This window comes from Sinohyriopsis cumingii, chromosome 15, assembly GCF_028554795.1.
Source record: "Sinohyriopsis cumingii isolate HCF-2022 chromosome 15, ASM2855479v2, whole genome shotgun sequence".
Lineage (NCBI taxonomy): Eukaryota > Metazoa > Mollusca > Bivalvia > Unionida > Unionidae > Sinohyriopsis > Sinohyriopsis cumingii.
Window position 1 is genome coordinate 63923269 of NC_142975.1, and position 21792 is coordinate 63945060.

The 21792-nt window shown below is 34.5% G+C and overlaps 2 protein-coding genes across 2 annotated transcripts in view; both read right to left on the minus strand.

Moving 5' to 3' along the window:
- Positions 1-482: 482 nt before the first annotated feature.
- Positions 483-6400, minus strand: LOC149781950 (semaphorin-5A-like). The gene is made up of 6 exons (XM_089934808.1): positions 6167-6400; positions 4183-4345; positions 2127-2183; positions 1722-1824; positions 1101-1208; positions 483-649 (listed from the first exon to the last, which is right to left on the minus strand). Exons 2-6 carry the CDS (start codon positions 4264-4266, stop codon positions 618-620), a joined length of 384 nt encoding a protein of 127 aa, XP_089790934.1. The 5' UTR covers positions 4267-4345; positions 6167-6400; the 3' UTR covers positions 483-617.
- A 1013-nt stretch (positions 6401-7413) lies between these two features.
- The window catches only part of LOC149781951 (cell surface hyaluronidase-like), a 29291-nt gene continuing 14912 nt past the window's right edge, over positions 7414-21792 (minus strand). Inside the window, exons 4-15 of the mRNA XM_089935043.1 lie at positions 20829-20991; positions 19563-19787; positions 18392-18579; positions 18031-18103; positions 17304-17434; positions 14907-15037; positions 14432-14501; positions 13369-13495; positions 12292-12355; positions 9097-9280; positions 8308-8523; positions 7414-7682 (exon numbers count right to left, since the gene is read on the minus strand). Coding sequence (XP_089791169.1) covers positions 7479-7682; positions 8308-8523; positions 9097-9280; positions 12292-12355; positions 13369-13495; positions 14432-14501; positions 14907-15037; positions 17304-17434; positions 18031-18103; positions 18392-18579; positions 19563-19787; positions 20829-20991 — 1776 coding nt within the window. The 3' untranslated portion in view covers positions 7414-7478. The remainder of the gene's footprint in view (positions 7683-8307; positions 8524-9096; positions 9281-12291; positions 12356-13368; positions 13496-14431; positions 14502-14906; positions 15038-17303; positions 17435-18030; positions 18104-18391; positions 18580-19562; positions 19788-20828; positions 20992-21792) is intronic.

Consider the following 21792-nt stretch of genomic DNA (forward strand, 5'->3'; position numbering starts at 1 on the left):
GTCCTTTAATTATTGAAAGATCATTTGTAACCTTAAACCTTACACTGTACGATGTTGTTGTATTAAGAGCATTTGCTTAAGCAAAGATGTCAGAAGGAATTGTGAGTTACTTGGCAGCTTTTAATTCTAGATCATGAGATGATCGAAACAATCTGCCATATTTAGAACATACACACTCAGTATTTAACATAATAGTTTATTAAAGATTATATATATAGATAAACGGAAATCCTGCACAGGATATATTTGCTGTGAATGGTTTACAGAACTTGTGATTGAATGGAATGTACATGACAGATGGAATCAAATATCTTGAATACAATATATAATGTAAATACAGTATAAAGGGTAAATATAATATTTCAGCACAAGCTTTGTTTTCAAATGAGATATCATGTGTGATATATATATATATATATATATATATATATATATATATATATATATATATATATATATATCAACCAAAACTTTTAGCCACTAGCACATGCATCACACGGTGCAACCTCTTCTATAGCAAACTGACAATAGTCTCCCCCACCATTAGCTGGGTAGCTGCAGGTTCTAGTTCTTGTTTTCTTGCCTTTGCATGCATTAACTGAGACACAGGACGAGAATTAAGACCAAGCACTAAATACGCCATCAACAGCTGAAATGTAACAAACATTTTTAATCCGCTTTGCAAGAAAACGGATCAAACATTAAACATGCATATTCCAGCAGTTCAAATGTTTAGTTATATTTATGATTCTCATTCTGAAAGACGAATTGTTTGTTTTCTTCGAATTGTTTAATATTCCTTTTTGGATAATTAAGGATGGCTGATATATTCTGTTCTCTAATATAATTCTGTGCGAACGTTTTGTTTTCTAGTTAGTGAAAGAAAACAAAATGTGCTCACAGTTTGCATGCATCTTTACTAAATAGTAAATGTTTAATAATAATAATAATAATAATAATAATAATAATAATAATAATAATTAATAATAATAATAATGATAATAATAATAATAATAATAACAGGCCTTTAATAATTGGGATTACAATTTATTAGTAGTATGTACAAGGCAAATGAAGCTACCTTTTATTTTACCACTTACCACAGGAATGTGTGTTACAACTCTGCTGTTCTTCGGCAGAACCCAAACAGTAAGCCCCGCCGTGGGGTATCGGGTTGTTACAGTATCGGTACCTCGTTTGTATACCACCTGCAGAATGAATGCGTTTTTTCTCTAAAAGAGCTAATTCATAGCAGCAATATATATTTATTTGAAGCATACACTGTAGGAAATGTAAATTTTAAAAAAAATTAGTTCATAAAGTAAAACAAAATCGTTTAATGGAAAATAGTGGGAGGCTGACAGTTATAGAGACAAATATTGATTAGGATAATCAACACTTTATTTATGTTAATTTTGGAAACGTTGCACTTCAGTAGTTTAAAGTAGAAATTTATTTAAAATTAAAATTATGTAAACATTTCCGATAAAAGTGTTCACGTCTTGGGTGTGTCCTCTTAGAAGAGTTCAGACTTCATTTTTCATTTTTTGGAAATGTTAGTTATAATGAAGTAATCTGATGCAATATTACAGTTCATTATCTTTTCTAAGCCTATAGGAAAACATAACGGGATTTCTCTACATTGCAGATTGTTGTACTAGATGATGTAGTGCCAAGATTTTATGGCTTTCTCTCTCGTTTTTTATGCTATCAATACCAACCTCCACATGTAACCGAGCAGCTACTCCAGGGTCCAAAATCACCCCAGGCTCCATCTATTGTTCCTCTGTCTGCAAATGGACGTGTTGACTTGGCACCAACACCCTAAACAATATGAATTCATAATCAGTAATTCAGCTTAAATTACTAGTTTATGCTTGTTAATATGATGTATTGTATTATTATTAATCAGCGTCACATTACAACGCAGTGTAAAAGATAACATATTCTAACGCACTCAAACGCTATTGCACATTTTCAATATCATCACAGATTCTTTGAAATTGTCTTTGTGTAAAAGTGGAAATAATTCTATATTTAACTTCTACTCAAATATTAATTCGTCTCTGCTGTCTCGCTCTTCTGGCTATAGATAAATAGAAACTTCATGTAGGAAAAAGGCTTACCTGTGGAGCGATCTTAGTAACTGTAGAAAGAGATTGCCTGTCAGTAGCCAAGGTAACCTAGACAAAGAAAGTCATACACGTTGAATATTTTTATTTTTATTTGTCAACAATTCGTGAAGATTTTAAAAATGGTGAAGTAAGCAAACCACACTTTCTTCCTTTCTGCTTAAACTTGAACTGCAATGAAACTGGGTTTGCTCTTGTCATTTGGATACTCAGTTTGTGAAAGTGGAGCATTAAAACCTAATTCCTTCCTAGGGATGAAAAATGGATGAATAAAGTAAAATGTACGAAATTGATGTGAATTGTTATGTACGTCTGTACTATTTGCTTAACTTTAATCCATGAGTATCGATTTTAATGATCACTGATAAAGAACATATCAAATTTCGAAATTCACGTTAATGATTGTAGACTCTGATCGTAGAGAATGGGCTATAAATAGGTCGTTTACTTGGATACTGATTCTGTGCTCTGCCTTGATAATGAACATGTTAACTTTTTTGAGGTAGATTACCATTGGTATACGAGAGTATTGCGGCATATGTGACGTCGGAATGAATTGCGATATTTAAGTCTTAATAGAATCGCGCAGTTACTAACAAGTGGAGAAGTGAACAATTATTCATATTCTATTCCTATTGAGCGGCATTTAATATTAGTCTTGTCGTTGGTTTTGTTTTGAGTTTGAAGCCATTTTTCAGCACCTGATAGGCTATACGCATAGCGGCCAGTAAAGGACGAACCCAAGAAAGTCTCTGTAAAATCCACCGACCTACTGAATGCTACTGGCCAGCTTTCTCACATTCACACGTTAGCCGAGCCTGAGACTCAAAACCACCACTGGTAAAGGAGAGCTCTTTAGAGTGCTCAACCACGGGTTCCCTCTCAATGGTCTAAAACTACGTAACATAAAGAAGCAAAAGCAGAATGTCTAGTACAACTTAACAAATAGTTTAATTTGTAAGTTATAATATGAAAATTTAAGAGAAACTTAAAGTTGTATTTATCTCTAATAACAGTGTTTAAACTTTATCATCAATATGCTGTCATGTTCACATTTTATGTCTGAGTGCTTAATGGCTTCTTATAGACGTCAGCAACTCAAAAGTTACTATTAGCAAAAGTAAACAAATGATAATGCAAAATGGTAACTAAAGGAAATAAATTGATCTTAAAACAACTTTGTTTGATGGGAATAAATCAGAACATTATAAACGCAATTCTCCTCAGTGACCCGAAGTCAACTAAAACGAAACAAATATTACTAATATAAAATACATAACGAAAAAGTTTGGTTGGTATACTGACGCTATTTCCTCAGTCACGATAACAGAATATCGAATTATCGAATACAATTACTATGTTGTTAAATGTAGTAAAAAGATACTTATAATGTGATAAATAATGTATCAAGCCACATTTTGAACCTCTTTATTTTATTCAAATTGTTCACAGAGAAATACCTTGCAATATATTAATGATCTGTAATGTTTCCCAACAAACAAACAAAAAATTGGCCAGATGGGCGATTGAGACGATGATTTCAATACAATAGTTAACAATGTTGTGATACGATTTATTTATACATGTTCCTTAATCTAAACGAATTCTGCTTAAAACTGCACTAGCAAGAAAGAAGAACGATTTATTTATACATGTTCTTTAACATTTACCTTAACCTAAACGAAGTTTGCTTAAAACTTCACTAGCAAGAGAGAAGAAATATTTATTTATATACAATATTTCTTCTGTCTCGCTTGTTAAAACTTTAAGCAAAATCCGTTCAGATTTAGGCAAAATATTAAGCTCACAAATATTTTGGGATGTACTTTTGCAAGTTGAAAGGTATTGAAATATCACCTGTCAAATCTATTCTTGTACATGAGGAGTTTACCTTTCAACAGGCACAACTTAAAAGCCCACTACCGGTTGAAACAGCTTAGAATAGCAAACACTGACTGATTGTGCCACAAAATAAAAATAAAATTCACTTTTATGGGCATTTGACATAAAATGGTTTTCCTTCAGATCTTTGTTGTAGTGGATACATTACCGTGCGTTTCTGAATGTTCAGGCGGGCCCTACAATCGGCATCAGTGTGATTGATGTTGGTTCCACTCATAGTTATCTTTACCATGGGACAACGGTCCTGTGGGCAGGCAGTGGTTTCTCCCGGTTGGCGATCATATTGGTTGATGAATTTGAAGTAGAGAACACTGTTAATTGAGTAAGACATATATTCAAGTGCGCATATAATAGGGTAGGAAACAAAGTTAATAATGTTGCATCCTTTTAATGTTTACCCTTAGTATACCTTAGACAAAAGACCAGTCATACGTTTTCATATTTTGCATGAGATCACATGGTATGCTTTCCCATGAGACAGTGGGAGAATATATCGAAAAACGTATGATATCAAACAAGTGAAAGACCATCCCTTAAAATATCAAGCCGAAATAACCACAAATGTTCCATTTTGCCGTCCCAATGGATGTCTAAAACTGGATGAAGAAATTTTCATGACAAGAAAAAGAAAGTATTTCTCGGAGTTTAGCGTTGATATTTATGCCAAGTCGTATGCAACCGGATCTAGCAGCAATTGTTGTAGTACGAAGGGACCTGACTTAGAAGACGAGAGGTGAATAATAATGCGAAATGTTAGAAATTCAACACTTTCAAAGTTTTATCAAAATAACGGTACAGGATAGTTTTTGCCCAAAAGCCATAATTTCTTAGCTAAGTTATACTGCGTAAATCAAAGTTAGGAGGACATGCATTCAGAGGTCAAATCTCGTCTGTTATTATGGAACCTTTGAAATAAGCTTATTTAAGAATCTCATCAGTATAGCACTGCTTGTTAAATTTAATGCGTAAAGATGTGCTTTGTAATTCAAGTAGAACTCCAAAAAGAGGTAGACTACCCTTGTGTCTCATCACTCTGATGCTATAAGTCCAGCAATTGTGGTGATATTAGTTTATATATTTTTCAAAACCCAAGGTCAGCACATCGGACTGTTTTCAAGGATACTAAACGTTTGCAGCACATAAAAAAGGTAGACGGAGAGATTCTCATGCACAATTACGTAAGAACATGTTGAATGGTTCTTGAGCTAAAGTAGCTACAAGCAATATCCCACGTGAAGATAAAAAGTTAATTTCAAGAGACATTCCTCTTTCACAAATGCAATGTCTAGGCCTTGGTACAGCATATTCAATAAATTGTATCCGAATTTTGAAGAAGGGGTCCTACGCTATGATTATTAGACGGAGCTGGTATAGTAGGTATTTTATATTGATAAAATAACTTTATCAACTGGATCTCAGAAGACAAAATGCACATTTAGATGTAATAGTCGATTCACCTGATAAATGACACAAACATATTTGAAAGGTTGCAAAGCTATGCAGGTTTTAAAGAATTCATGTGTTATGATATAAATGTAATTTTCAAGAACGATAACTCAGTTTACAATGAAGTTGACGAGACAAGCCCTGCTAATGGCACATCGAGGTTTGTATGAACGTTAATATAAAAAAAAGACAGAATAACAAGAACATTAAATGGTTCCCGAGTTATACAGGTCATAAAGCTTTTCTGTGGTGCATTTTTAATATTGGTCGCAAAAGGGTTATAACTATTTCGAGCCTTGACAAAATCTATAATAGCTTTAGAAGGCAGGTCTACTTGTAATAATCAATTTTACCAACAAATTGCAACGTGCTATGTATAATGGTTGCAAGGCTACGCTGATTACAAGAAGTGTGAGTAGACGGATAAATGAACCGAGGGATGAACGGAGGGAAAATATAATTGTTTGCAACAGAGGGGGTTAGCTTCCACGACGTAGGACGATTAATAGTTTTAATCATCTTTACAATTATCAATTATAGCTGTTGTCAGCATGAACCAAATAGCTTTAGCTTTATCGTGTCCAACATGTTACATATATTGAGCAAAACTAATGTGAGCAGAGCTTTCCTTTATTTTGTAAACTGCGTTATTGTTATAGACAGTACAACAAATATAGGCTACATACCCATTTGTCCTATCGTAGTAATATTTCTTGCCATCATTAATTGTGCTTTCCAAATCGGCAATACTGCGTGCTGCTATCCAACTACTCAAAGTCGGGGCCCAGTGTGGAAAGTAGGAGTAAAGGTCAAATGATACTCCTCGAGGAAGACAAACTCCAAATGTTACCCACTTATCTCTGAAATAAAATTATATTATGATTTTAACGTGATATTAAATCCTCTTTCTACTAAAGCGTCTGAAATAATAATATATATGTCATATTTGTGCTCAACCAGGCAGGAACGAGGTCATACTCCACCCATTCAGAACTGAATAAGAGTTTCAGTTCATATTTGTAACAATTTATTTATATATCGTTATTTCGGGGTATTTAAATGAAATATCGTGCATCGAGTGCTTTTCATTTCTTTTATTTCATTTATTTGTTTACATTTACCGTGCTAATTTATTGTCTAATGTTTAGTTTACATGTTCTCTTTCTAAATTATTAAAACTGTAATTCTAATGTGCAACTCATTTTGTAAAAGCCTGTATTTGTTTTCCCTTTAGTGTTATATAATATTGTATTAGCAGAATAATGTATCATTTTAGTATTGACCAGAATAAGGTCATGTATTCATCTATGGTTTACCTCTGTATCTTTTCCAGAACTACCTAACAATCAGCCTAATTAGCCACCAAAAGATGGTTATGCTTAAGACATTCCTCAATAGACCAAGCCAAAAGCAGAACATATAATTGCTGGAAAACAGGCTGGTTTCAAAGCAGGACGTAGCACTATAAAACAGACCTTTATCCTCAGAATCCTCTGCGAAAAATATCTGAAACATCACCAGAACCTCTATCATGTCCTCATTAACGTCAAGAAGCTTTCGACAAGGTATGTCATGCGGCCTTGTGGGCCAGCAGGAGGATATACAACATAGACGCAAAAGGAATCAACACCATAGAAAACATGTATTTTAAGGCGACTAGCGCAGTTCTCGAAACTAGCAACCAAAGTAAAAGTGAAATAGGCGTGCATCCTCTTACCCACTCTCTTCAACATAAAGTGTATCTGGAAAGGATAATGTCCGATGCCTAGGAAGACAACGAGGGCAGCATCAGCGTTAGAATTAGAACACTCACCATCCTGCGCAACGCTGATGATAATATCGATGTCTTAACATCAAAGAGTGGATAGGCATGGATTTTGCGAAGACCCAACAAGGAGTGGAGAACAGGGTAAAATAGAGAGAGTGTCGCAAAGTCATCAGTGGAGCCCCTACTACCAGCCATATATGGGTGCGCATGTTTGATTGTATATGTGCATCTTACTTTTCAATTCCATCACTGTATATTTTGAGAGGGTTCGGAATTCGGCTGCTCCAGTGAAGAATATATCTCTTGGATCCACCCAAGATTACCATAAAATCAGCTGAATCAACTCCTGTTAACTGCTCCTCAGCCCCCGTATCTACCCGCGTCATGATGGGATCTGTTATAGCCTCAATTCTGTCTGGTACCCTCGGACGGATCTAAAATCAGAATGTGACCTCTTTGACTGGGGAACCGCTTGAGATGATACAGACGTTCTAAATAGATGCATGTATAATATACAAGCCACAACATTTCTACCAAACATTGACGTCATATGAAAGTTTCATATTTAGTTTTGTTTTAAGGAATGAAAATGGTGCACTTTTGAAGGTCTATGAGTAGCGTCAAACCTTTTCACTCGAGGTTATAATTGTTAGGAGGTTACGATTTAAAAAAGTTATAAGAAATACATTTGTATTCTGAAAACAAATCCATTATCTTGCTTTCTATTTGACAAAATAATCGCCATGTCATGCATTTCGCTCCATTATCATTTGTTAGCATCAAGACCCATGACAGACTATACTTGTGATGATGTATTGTTTATTATATACATTACCAATTGATAACATACAAATAAATAAAACATTATTGGACATAGAGTCGCAAAATTCAAATATGCAACGAATGATTCTCTCTTGGCAGAAATATCAACTGGATATAATATACCTCGCAGGACAGTATTGAATAAATAAAACGATATCTGATTTAATTAATATTATTGTATTATACCATAATATGCATTTGTTCAAAAATTTACTTTGCGATGGTTTTATTCGTTACCTTTCCATAATCATGTGGACATATCGCCATTTCCCAGTTTACTCTCTTCCTGCATTGGTTTGTAACATAGTAATCAAATGGTTTTACAATCTGATTATTAGCAGCGCCAGAAACAGAGCCGTCCGTATCTTGGAATGTTGCAGCCTTGTCGCCGTCTTCATTTCCGAATCCAACATCCTCCTGGTCTCCATTTATGATCCAGTTTCCTGTAGAATCCTGAGTTGGAAGAAATACAAAAGCAAATACAGTTCTACTTATTGTTGCGTAAACCTTATCAAACAGATATTAGGTGGGTGCACGTTTCTCATGTGCTGGATCTATTTCCGATTTCAAGACTGAAATAGAGAAAAAGAGATGTTGCTTGGGTTTCAACTTATCCTTTTTCTCCCACACGTGCTCTTGCAAAATGTCTTAAGGAGTCATAGGGGACCAAGCATATCTAAATCCTAAAATAAATGAACCATATACAAAACTTAAAATATTTTAAAGTCACACAGGGCTCCTTATATTAGCAATTAGATCTGCAGAGCTTAGTCCCGATATTTCATCTCGTCCCGATTCGATTAATAATTAATTTGACTGACTTAGTTTTTAATCCACTGTTTAATCCAGTCCAAAACTTCTGAAACCGAATAACTGTGACTTTCTATACGTTAATGGTCCCCTCAAAACCTTCTCATCAAACCGATGTATTGATAGCGGACGACTAGTAGTTATTATTAACTGTTATATCAATTACACAGGAAACGGTCACTCGCACTAAATGAGGCGGTCATGTACAATACTTACCCCATCAACAAATGCAAATTTGGCAGCCTTCATGGAATTAACAGTAGAACTGCTAAACCTATTTAGCCTCAGAAATCCTATAGCTCCCATGTTGTAGTAAGGTGTTTTCTTGTATCCCTTAAACCAGATGTTTTCCGCAAATACTGGTCCGTCAGAGTAGATAAATCCTTGCCTTGGACTGGTCCTGCAAGAGAAGTAAGTTTCAAAATAACAAAACTAATTAATACTCAATCACTGTAGTCTACACCTGATTTTCCTACTTTCTTTTATGTGCCGCTGATTTTGTAGTGTGTGTGCGCGGGTGTATGTGTGTGTGTGTGTGTGTGTTTGGGATGTTTAAGGTAGCTTTCAAAAAATTCAGTCATATCGATACGATGTCTGCAGTGTTGCAGTTTATAGTGATGTCTAGAACTGGGGCGTTATGCCGCAAACATGTAGCATGATACCACACCCAGTCACATTATCATGACACCAGCCGAAATGTCCTAACACTGACCTCTTAATGCTGAACTCCTAACGAAGCAGCTGTGAGTATAATTTTATAAGTCTTTGGTATGACTCGGCCGGGGTTTGAACCCACGACCTTACGCATCCAAGGCAGATGCTCTAACCACTATGCCACCGGAGCTGTGTCGCTGTTTTTTGTGTAGCATTATATATGAACTTATCAAAACACTGCATGATAGCTTTGGTTTAGGTTTAGATTAGAAATCGCACATTAAGCAATATTATCATCGATAATATATGCTAGGAAATGAAGGACAATTCAATCGTAGCAATATAAATTAAAGAGTATACGGAATATAAAGAATATTCGTGATTGCTGTGGTACAATCTGGAGTAGAATGATCTCCTTTACTTTTCTGCTCATTGACATATCTTGTCACCTATTGGGTTACCTTATGTGAATTTAAATTTGAATATCCATGCAATGTTTCTTGCCAAAATATCGAGGTTCATGAAAGTAAATAGATTTATAACAAATTGTATTTACCTGATTATGTTAAGATACATAGTAGTTGGCATGTTCCATCTTTCCATATATAATCACAAAAACCAATGGACCCTCATTGTAAAGACAATACTATAGTACTGTCCCTGTTATAGCGTATCGAAGCCATGAATCTCAGCAAGTTGCTTGAATTTTGTATATTATTTCAAGATGAATAATTTCTCTTAATTTAACAGCATTTCTATTGACAACTTTTGAAAATGCAATTTCACACTGTTAATAAGCTTACTTTTCTATTCTTATATAATAATACTCAGCCGCACCATGAAACAATCGTCAGAATACAATGCCATAACTGATAATGTATGTCTAAACACGAGAGGGGAGCATTGTATAACCAGTTTGAATAATTGAATAGCACAATGATCGACGCAGCAATACAGTACAAGGATTTCACAACGAAACGTGCCGCACAGCGCGACGTTTGCATCAATGTCGATTTTTGAGAGTTATACGTGATTAACAATTTAGAACTTAAATATTATTTCTCCTGACAATTATTCAGAGCAAAAATATGATGCAAACAAACTAAAAGCACTTACAAAGCCCTATCCGTTGGTACTGATCGGTGGTATTTGACTGTCTTTCCATTGAAAGTAAATATAGCTGGTTCACCAATATTGCCGGATTCGCCGATGAAAACACTGTCTTTTATGAACTGTTCTTTCGGACTTGATCTAAACCAAAACAAGAAGCGATTGTGATGTTTTAATATTTCCGTAGTGAATGGTTCCTGACATGATATAATCGATAACCTGTTGTTTATGATATGTCTAGGATATGACGAAAATTAATTTGGTGTTTGCAAAGTCTCCAGTAAATAACAAGCATTGCAGCATACCGTATTTCTTCTTTTTTTTCTGGGTCGTTGCCCTATTCATTGTGATTCAAAACAGCTGGACTTTAACCCTAAGAATATCTTAATGTTTTGTCTTTATGTCACACATGCTGTAATGTAGCTATACGTCATGGAAATTATTTGCTTTTCATTTCACAGTTTAGAACTCACACTTTCTGTCATTATTAACCATGCACATAAATCACCTGTGAATTATCGAATAATTGTATGCTTCTCAAAAAAATGTAATTAGAAATGAAGAGCTTTAGAAAAGTATGTGTCTCACCTGGCATATGTCAAACCTCTAAGACCGCCCAGAAGCCTGGAAATAAAATGTTCAGAGAGATATATTTGTGAAATGATAAAATCTCTTTTTCGTCTTGATATACCACAAACAGGAAGAAATAAATATACATTAAAGGTAAAACGATTTACACGAACACGATGAACGAGAGAGAGAGAGATAGAGATTTATTTTCCTACGTTAATGCCGGATTTATTCCATCGTGTGGTACCAAAATAATGATATGTTATCGTGAGGCTATTTGTTTGGTATAAAGGATGAACTATTTCCGGTATTAACGTAGGAACATAATATGTTCTTCTTGTTATATGCCAACTTCCTCCAGAATCGAAGTTTAGAAGATTAAACTAAATCTTCGGTCGAACGCACTCACACCCAACGCTTTTGTTCGTAGCTTCACCTTACATTCATAGTCTGAAAATATAAGTATAAGTGACTTGAGAAAGCGGTAGGATTGGGTTGACATAATCTGCCACAGTAAATTACATTTTGTCCATTTTATAAGCAATTTAAATCTATCTGAAAACATTGCACGTGTGGTTCAGTGCAAATGAGTGGAGTTCTCGTTGTTATTCTTGTTTTTGTTGGTTTTTGCTGTTGTAAGGTTTAACGCCATTTTTCAGCGCAAGATAGGCTATACATGGCGCCCAATATTAATAAGGGAGGAAGAACCCGGGAAACCCCCTGAAAGAACCATCGAGAAGCTACTGGCAAGCTTTCTCACATACACACATTGGCCGAACCCGAGATACGAATCCAAGCAGACATATGTGAGATGGCTGTGATCGATAACGGTGAGCGCCTGGTCAGATTTCTTTATCAAAGATTAATTTCCATGCCTGAGATGTAAGGCAATATCTATCTATTTCTCCTGGCATGCAGGTTACTCTTTTATTTAGTTTTTGCAGGAGCAACTTTCGAAGGCACCCACAATCAAGATGGGAAAAGTTATTATAAGGGCATATTTGTTACATGCGAAAATATAGGAACGATAATATATACACATGATTTCGCAACACAAAATGGAAGACGAACACTTACGATGAATTAGACATTTCAAACCAGCCACCACGAATCCATGCATTCTGGTTCCAGTTGTTGTAAGCTAGAAAAAGACAACCGTAAACATCTTTCACGTCATTGCCCAGTCATGCATGATACAAGTAAAATAATTCTTCTGAATTTGTTTAGTCACACAAATTATCTTTCTTTGTAAGGGTTTCATATTTCTATCGTATCACAGGTTCCGAAAATACTCAAAATATGTTTTAATACAATTATCTCTGATATCGTTAGCGTAATAGGTGGAGCAATCTCAGCAAGTATATTTCATCCAAAAGCAAATGAAATGAAGGCTGCATTGACATAGGTAAGTGTAAACATTGTTTTGAAAAGAAAATACCATCCACATAATTAGTATTCTGAAAGACTTTGAACACATACAGGATCCTTTTCTTTCCTTTTTCATGGCTCACAACCCCAAATGGAGTTCCGAAACCAGGAAAGAAAAGGAATCTAACTGGATACCCCGCCTTAGAACATTTAAACCAAGTTAAACCAAGAAGACTAGAAAAAGACAGCCATTCACAACTAAAGTTACCTTTATCCAGCCGGCATGTTCGCTTTTCCATAATTCTCTAAATTTCCTTATTAGTCACCCAATAATCTATAGTTAAAACGATATCAATGAAATATCCGGGGTATAATTTACATAACAGATGACGCTATGGCTCATCGGTTTCTAGGTCAATATAAAATATATTTCAGCATCCGCAACAAGTCATAGTCATGTAAAGTTTACAAAGACAACGGTTTGTCTGTTTTATTTGATTATTTTGTCCATGTTTTGTATTTGCCTTTGAAAAAGACTCATTAAGAGTCGAAAGCGCATAGGCCAGCTAGATACTAGTTTTCTACTGTTCGTGGTCAGTTTCTTATATATATATATATATATATATATATATATATATATATATATATATATATATATATATATATATATATATATATATATATATGTAATACTACAAACATTTCAGCTCATTTATATATGTTTCACTTCCTCTATTCTACTTTCCCTATTTAGAATTTACGTTTGTATGTCATTGACCCCTTTACCTGTTAAACCAATCAATTTCACTTTCTTAGCTGGTGATCTGCTGTTGGTTGGATCTTCCAGTGGATGATAGTCATTGCAGCAGTCTATTTGTCCATCAGGTGTTAATTTGTTGTCGATGAATAAACCCTAAATAGATATAAAACATTTAGCATGCTTGTACTGTTAGAATACAGTTCAAAACTAAATTATAATGTGTCAAAACACACGGAGCAGCAGTAAATTCACTAAACAGTGCTACCTTCTGCATGTGATAAATCCTTTACCAAAGTAATGTAACATTCTCCAGGGTTGTCAACAAATGTCACATACTCGACTCATGAGTAATGGATTCTGATAAAGAAAGCATATGTTACCGAAAATGCATTCTTATCAGTTTCCTTCTTTACCGATTATATCAATTCCCGTCCATATTTTCCAAAAAACTAATTACTTTAATTAAAACATACAAATATGGTGCTCCCATCATTGTATTTGTCAAAGAGTAAGTGCATGCAATTCTGAATGTTTCAATGCTTATGTCTTTTTCAGGTATTAAACTAAATGAATTCGTTATTAAATAACATAATACAATCCAGGTTTTGTTTTTGTAAAGTACTTACAGATTCATATCCGTGTACTACGTTGTTTTCGAATAAGGAAATAGCTGTGCGGCGAGCTTCCCCTGGTGCCATAAAGTTTTCCGTAGCCGATGGACCTAGAGGTGACTCTGGATAAATGTACCAAATTCCTTTCCCCTGAATTGATGAAAATCATGCTTATCAAAATTGTGGTGAAATAAAACGTGTATTCACAAAATTCATTAGACCAATAAGACTTAAAACACCCAAAAGAATCGAATCATCTTGGTTTAGGTTAGGAATAAAAACCGGCCTTCTTGCAGGAAGCAACTTGAACATTTTTGTAAAGCTACGTTTGTATGATTTTAACCATTTTGTAAGTTAACTAATCAGTTGTGTGCGTTGTAGGATGAACTTTCTTTTCATAAAATGAGTTGCTCCTGATTTTACAAACTGTATTCAAAAGAATGAAATTCGTGCTAAACACGTGGACAAAACAACATACCTCGCCACCAGCACCAGCATTGTTTTTTAGGTAATTCAGAGGATTGGTCATCCAGTAGGATGTAGGGTCACTACAAAAAGATCAGAAATTGAAATTTGTTCATTTATGTAAGAAAATGTATCTTTATTTTCAATGTCTTGTCTGAAAGAAAAATAATTAAAGAAAAAAGAATCCTAACAAATCATTGTATAATTCAAATGCAAAATTTGCAAAAGATAACCACAAACTCACTGAATTGTTGCAATAGTTTTATGAATATAAGATAACTTAGCACAATTTTTTTTATTAATGTTTGAAACATTTTGGTACATTTGTTCACAATGCGTATGTATTTAAAATTAAAAACAAAAGCTACCTTTTTCAGTAACACAGTAGAAGATTCCAAACTAAAGCTACACGTTTAACTCTGAGGATGCACTTTGTGTTATTCATTACGACATAACAAGTTTATTATAATATAGCCTAATAAACTTACCTATCAGATGGGATGAGCTTTGCCTTCAAGGTTCCAAGAGCCAAATTCCCATCCAATGTATTATACTTTTCCCCACCGTCCTCCAGAAAGTAAGAGTGCCCAAGAGAACGATAGCAAACATTGTCCTTGACCTATAATATAATTAATATAACTCATTAATATTTATATACAGACAGGGTCAGCAGCAGAATAACGTGACATGACTTGATAGAGATCATTTTAAAAATGACATTAACGACAGGAGGAAAATGCCCAGCGTGTAAATTAACCAAAGTATTTCTTCACAGAGGAAGCATTTTATTTTGAGAGGCTTTAGCGATTGAAATAAGATGTATAGCATATTATGAATAAATACGTTTATATAACAAAAGTTAAAATACCAATGTAGATGTCATAAAGAGCGGCCATGGTACATAAAACTAATATAACGAACATTTTAGGGACGTTAGAAATCATGCCGTGTGAAGCGGAATTCACAATGGATTTTTCCCCCATGAAAATGTGAGAATTTACCGGCAATTTGCTGGGATTTCATCTCTGCCATTTGATAGTATGTATGATAATGGGTCATTTGATCTTTTGTTCAATGGGTATAAATGTTCTCTTCTTTAACGAAGTTTTTGACGCTTTGAATACTTTGAAATCACCAACACATAAGGTAACATTCGGTCCATTTCGCTTTATATTATCGATCGTCTATAAATCAACTCCTAATTCAGTTCTATTTTAAGATAACAAACTTTACATCATATCACACGAACTGACGCGCAATTCAATTCAGGCATGCTATCAATGCAAAAACCCAGCAGTTGTTCGATTTGTTTCAACGGAACCATTTCCGTTTGTGTGACACAAATTAATTAGCAATATGAGATGTTTCGCAGGAGTCGGGTTTGTTACCAGGGTACCAAATCATTGAATATCCAGAAGACCCAAGGGAAACGCCACAAATTATAGTTAAAACAGGAGTTTTGCTTTTAGCCATTTAGTTGTAAATAAATTTTATTTATACTGTATATAGTACACATTTTAATGTGATCGTCTCTGGAAGCAAAGGTTTGATCTGCCTACTCAGTTCCTTTATTAATTAATAGATAGCTATAAGATGAACTATTTGCGATGTGATAATTTATTTAATAATTCCAAAGTACTACCGATGGATCAGTTCGCATAAAAACTAAAATCTAGGTTATTGTTTGCATAATCAAAATGGAGACTTTGCAAGTTGCACAGTAATCTGACTATCTTTCAAAAATTCAAATGCACAAATTAGTTTTTATTTCCATCAATGAGACCTAACTACTTAATATTCGCGTATAAAATTGGTATCGTGATATATATACAATACAAATGTCCTGATACTGTCACCATATACTCAAAAAGTGAAGGTTTGTGTTGGAAAGTTTTCTGTCATTTGCATGGAGGGCGGGTCCGCTAAAAACAACGGAACAGTCTTTTACGAGTGGAATTTTGTTTTAGACTGAAACGGGTTCATTTCTACATGCAATGAGCGTTCTGTACAAACATGATGCTTTTACCAATACAAGTCCTGGACTGGATAAGATCAATCAACACATAACCGAGTCTAAACCTGAATTTTAGAATCCTGAACCTGTCACAGATTTCACCTACAGAACATAAATAGAGGTTTAAACAAATATTTACGCATTTACGCCGAAGTTTAAAACTGGCTTAAATTTTAGACATTTACTAAATTTTGAGTCTGGACAAAATTTAAGACTTATTTTGACGAAATATAAGTCTGATCAGAAGACATTTAAGTCTGATCAGAATAAATTTAAGTTTAATCAGAAGAAATGTAAGTTTGATCAGAAGAAATATAAGTTTGATCTCAAATGAACCAAACATTCTGAACTCCACAAACAGACTAAACTTTAAGACTAAATTTAGTGACATTTGAATCTGCTTAGGCGGAAAGTCAGATCTAAGTCACAAGAACAGCTAGAACTGAGCAATATATCTAACTGATTTTTAGGCGTAACTTACAATTTCCGAAATCAAACGATTGGACATGACTTTAAAATTTGCGTTGTTGAAATTTTGATCCAGTTATTCAGTCTAATTTTCAATTTTAAAGTGACATTGTTGCTAAGAAGCATGATTTCGACGACCATTTAAACAAAGCTGAGAAACAATATGATTCTAAGTAATTACAGATAATAGCTAAAATAATGTTCCTGTTATCCCAAAAGGTCTTGTAAATAACATATTCGCAAGTTTTGGTATTCAAGGGGTTAGCATGAGAATTGTGACGTCTAGAAATTGTAGAGTCTAAACGATTACGGTGTGAGGGAAATACCCATCTAATATTTTGGAAGTAATAAATATGACATATAAAGAAGTTTCACTTTTATTTGACAAAATGAGATCTCTTACCAATACACCGTGAGTTCCATGGATAGTTACACATCTAGCAAAGGTATGGTGTATACTGTTCTCCTTGACGTAAGGTCTGTTGGTGTAATTTCTCGTGTCTTTGCACATATGGAAGTGAACGGGATATGAACCTGGAAGGAACGCGAATTAAAATATTTAAATGTATATCAGTCACATGTCTTGATCCAATTTATGTCAGTAATTTTATGGCTTGACCGTCTCAATGCTCATACAAAACAAACGTCTCATCACTAGTATAATCAATAAAAGCATCGAGTTAACTAAAGCTAGAAGAAAGACAGAATAAAGAAAAGCGCAACTCAGAATATTACAAATGCAATTGGTAAATTTAATGATGATGTTTTAAGGAATCCTCTCTGACATATCTTGTGGAAATTACATGCAGAAGATTCATGTATGATTTTCTGAACTTTAATGCATTGCTATTATTTGTATTTTGTCTTTTTGTTTTAAATTTTCGACAAAAGCCATAGACATCACAAGTAATCCTATATGGCTATTGGGAAAAAAGACAAGAAACGCATTCTTGAAAACTTCGTTAAATGTACGGATATAATCATAGCCGGTGTAAAGTTAAGAATAATTTCTTATTTCCTTAAAACATGCTATTACAAAAGCAGTATGATAGATTGATCAGAGAGATAATGATAATATTTTCCTTAATCATGTATTTATTGTGAACAAACACGGCTTTAAGCACGCATACCCAAATCGGTCTGTTGTCCCATGTGATACAGTTCAGTTCCTTCTACTCTCCCATTCTTAAAACCGTATAAAAACTGAAATGAAACCAAAGTACATGCATGTATATGTCTAAACTATATATAGCAGCAGAATTCCACCTTCTACGAGGAAAATGCATGATTATGGATGCATTAATGACGTAATGTCAAGGAAGAATATATTGTTAATGACATATATGTTTATGGTAAATATGTACAAGGCCACATTTTATGGTCAAAATGAATCTAGCGTTAATTCCTGGCAATAAGCTGAATGTATCACATTTATTGACAAGTATTATGTACATATGCTGAAATTGTATATGATATAAATTCGGCTTGTACCTTGATGTGTCCCCCAAACGTGTCATAGTTGAAGTTGCTGCACTTTCCTGGACTATTGGCATCATTGACGTAACAACTAGCCTCCATTTTGCCCTCAAAAATAATGTTTCTGCTCAACAGCGCCACCTCTGCTCTCATGTCTACTACTCCATCTTCTACCCCGCCCCAGTGAGTGTAACGGGGTGGTACTGGTAATGCGAAGAAATCAACCATTTAATAATGTATGTAGAAGATTCCGCACGAGCACCACCACTGTCTCCTATTTTTGTACAGACCTAGTATCCACCCTGCTTACTACAAAATGCAAAACTATGAAGACGAAAGTGTTGACATGCACTGAAAGTGTATCACTTTTTTCTTATTAAAGCTGTTCGGCATTGGCGCGCAGTTGTTTTCCTTAAATAATATTTTTAAACAGTGATAGACACTAACACCGTCTATAAAGGTGTGAGTAATACTTCAGTCAGAGATAAACATCGTGTCCAATGTATTTTCGTACGTTTATTACCTTTAAAGGTGTATTATAGAACACAAAAAAACACAACACAAAACAACGTGTATCTCTACCTTGTCAATTGCTAGTTAGATTTCTATTGCAACTATTTACAATTATGTACAGTGCACGATGATATTGTTTATAATTATCAAAAGCGTAAAGGTTTACTTACAGTCTATCCTGACTTGCTTGTTGCTACATGAAGAACATTCTATTATTGTCCCCTCTTCCGCCTGGTTCCAATCATAATCAGTGGAGGAAATAACGACCTTGTCCCCTTTAATAAGATGGGATGAGATCTAAAGTACACGCTCATTCATTATTATTATTATTATTATTCCTCCAGACAGGCTAATAGATTGTGTATGCCATCATATCAATATGCAAAGAGGAATTCTACAAATTCTTTCTTTATATTCACTTAGCATCCATTTACCTTAAATCTTATGGCACATCTTACCTTTGAACTAAGCATGATGTCCTTCTATTAGAACTTCTATGATTATTTCTACGTCCTAATACTTACTGAGCTGAGCTAGGTAAAACTATTGATAACTAATGGTTTATTACAGCTCTATGCTGCTAAGGAGCTTGCTGTTGATGTCTGGTGTATTTAAATTTTAGAGTGGTTTTGAGTCCATGTATGCATGTCCTAACAAACAAATTGATTATTACCAATATTCCATGTGGTCACATAATCGATGAGAGTTATTATGGGATAGGCGGCAAAAGTAGTAAAGATGAAAAAATTCTGTTTGGCTTTCCAGGATTCGTCAGTGTCAGTCAAGCTCTCCACAAGAAACTTCAGCCCTTTGTCCCAAAGAGTCAATTCAGCGGAGGCAAGACTTCCTGAGCTGGATGGAGGAGTGATTGTCTCTTTCACCACTACACCAGTGGAAGCTGCAATAGTATAAAATGTTTATGGTCTGGCACGCATACATACATGCACGCACGCACGCACGCTTGCACACACACACACACACACACACACACACACAAATACATACATACATACATACATACATACATACATACATACATACACAGACATGCAAACAGCAAAGCAGAATGAATCAAAATGGTCATTTGCAAGGAGATAATATTATTAGGATCATGTATAGAGAAGATAAATGACACATATAAACCATTTAATACATTTCTCTATTGTATTAAGTAAAACAATCACTGATAAACTTTGCTCATTCCTTAGGAGCAATGAATTATAAAAAAGTGCGCGTATTTTTCCAATTCATAATTTAAGTTGCTGTTTGGTATTTGGAAATGTTCCTGAACACGTTATATGAATGCAAATTCAAAGGACTTGTTTGGAATTTTTTGTAGTATTGGGATTTGTATCAAATTTAAGAATGCCTGGGAGTCGTGAAACTAATAATAATTCACTAATGAAATTGAATTTGGCTACAAACATTTCATTTCTGCATGGAGGATGGCTCGATTTATTACAAATTACGTTTATTTTAAAATGTGAAATTTTACTTTTATACACCAAGGCTGCGTATGCATTCATGTTGTTGCTGACTGTCCTCAGCTTGCTTGTGCCTGTCACACTTCCAAAAACTAAAGTTTCAAATGCGTTGTAGATTTCGGTTAAATCATTGGTCAAGATCAAATTCTTTCTCAGCGAGAACAAAAGCACCTCGTTGTTTGCTAATTCTGTGAAAAGAGAAACACACACATATAATAATAACGTCATCGTTCAGATTTAGTTTCACTCAAGATAATCGGAGGCTCTATCTATTCTGTATTAAAACAAGGATTTCATGTACCCAAGGATGAAATGAATAAGCACAATTCTATACTTAATCAAATAAGGATACTCCTTTTGATTTTACATATTTAATTTAAATTCTTTATAACCTAAAATTAGAAGAAAAAAATTGTTTGCAAAGCTTGACGTCGACAGATATTGCTCAAGCGTACCTGTAATCATTTTTCGTAAAGTATCCCGCTTTTTAAGTTCATTCGAAGAGTAAAACCCAAACACTTCAAATTTCTTTTTCACAGGCTGATTTAGGGTATTGATTTCGAAGACGTATGCTACAAGGGCGTCCATCCAACTGTCAGGATCGTTGGGTCCATCCACCTGAATGAGAATGTAAGGATGGATTAATATATATTTATAGAATTTATGTTGGTGTTTGAACAGAGACAAGGAAATCCCAGTCAAAGGGTTATATTTCTGTCTCCCACGAGGCTATGCCACGCGGAGAGATAACTAATGTAACCCCGTGACTGGATTTTCTTGTCTTAGTTCAAACACCGACATAGATAGTGTTCCTCACTCATCTTTTTTCAATTAAATTAATGGTACCCGGCATGCTTGCAATATAGCTAGCAAATGCAACACGCATATTATCAATGAGCTAATAGTATAGCCTCTCACGTTATGTAAAGGTCATCAAGTTTTATACTATTTATGAAAATATGAATAATTTTCTAAGTGTAGTCTAGTTGTATATGCCGTTCCTCGTAACAGCAACAAAATCAAGAAAAAAGTCATAATTGTTATGTGTTGGAAGTATTACACAACAAGCGGTTTGGAGAAACGTGCTATAGCTATATCAATACCGCACATTAATATGAATATGTTAATGAGATCAATTAGAAGACCTGTCGACAAAAAGTACATATATTCTACGCATGAGAAAATAGAAACATAAAAACATTTGAGATTATTACTGTATTAATACATTGAATCGATGTATGCCATACTAGAATAACTATACATAATTAATATTTTAAATGGATAATATGTAACTTTCAACAGTGCCAATTTGGAACACGTACTATGGCAGAAAATGGCACCATACTTTGCATTACAAGAGGCCTACTGGATACAGTTTTAATCAAGTGTGTAGTAGCTGAGGAGATTTCAAATTCATGA

What these genes read in the sequence shown, in the direction of transcription:
- LOC149781950 (XM_089934808.1), bottom strand. Translation starts at nt 4,266, where the DNA reads ATGGTAAAGATAACTATGAGTGGAACCAACATCAATCACACTGATGCC. An exon ending in TGAACATTCAGAAACGCACG is followed by an intron (nt 2,184 to 4,182) that starts GTAATGTATCCA and finishes TTCTTTGTCTAG; the next exon opens with GTTACCTTGGCTACTGACAG. An exon ending in CTGCTCGGTTACATGTGGAG is followed by an intron (nt 1,209 to 1,721) that starts GTTGGTATTGAT and finishes TTCATTCTGCAG; the next exon opens with GTGGTATACAAACGAGGTAC.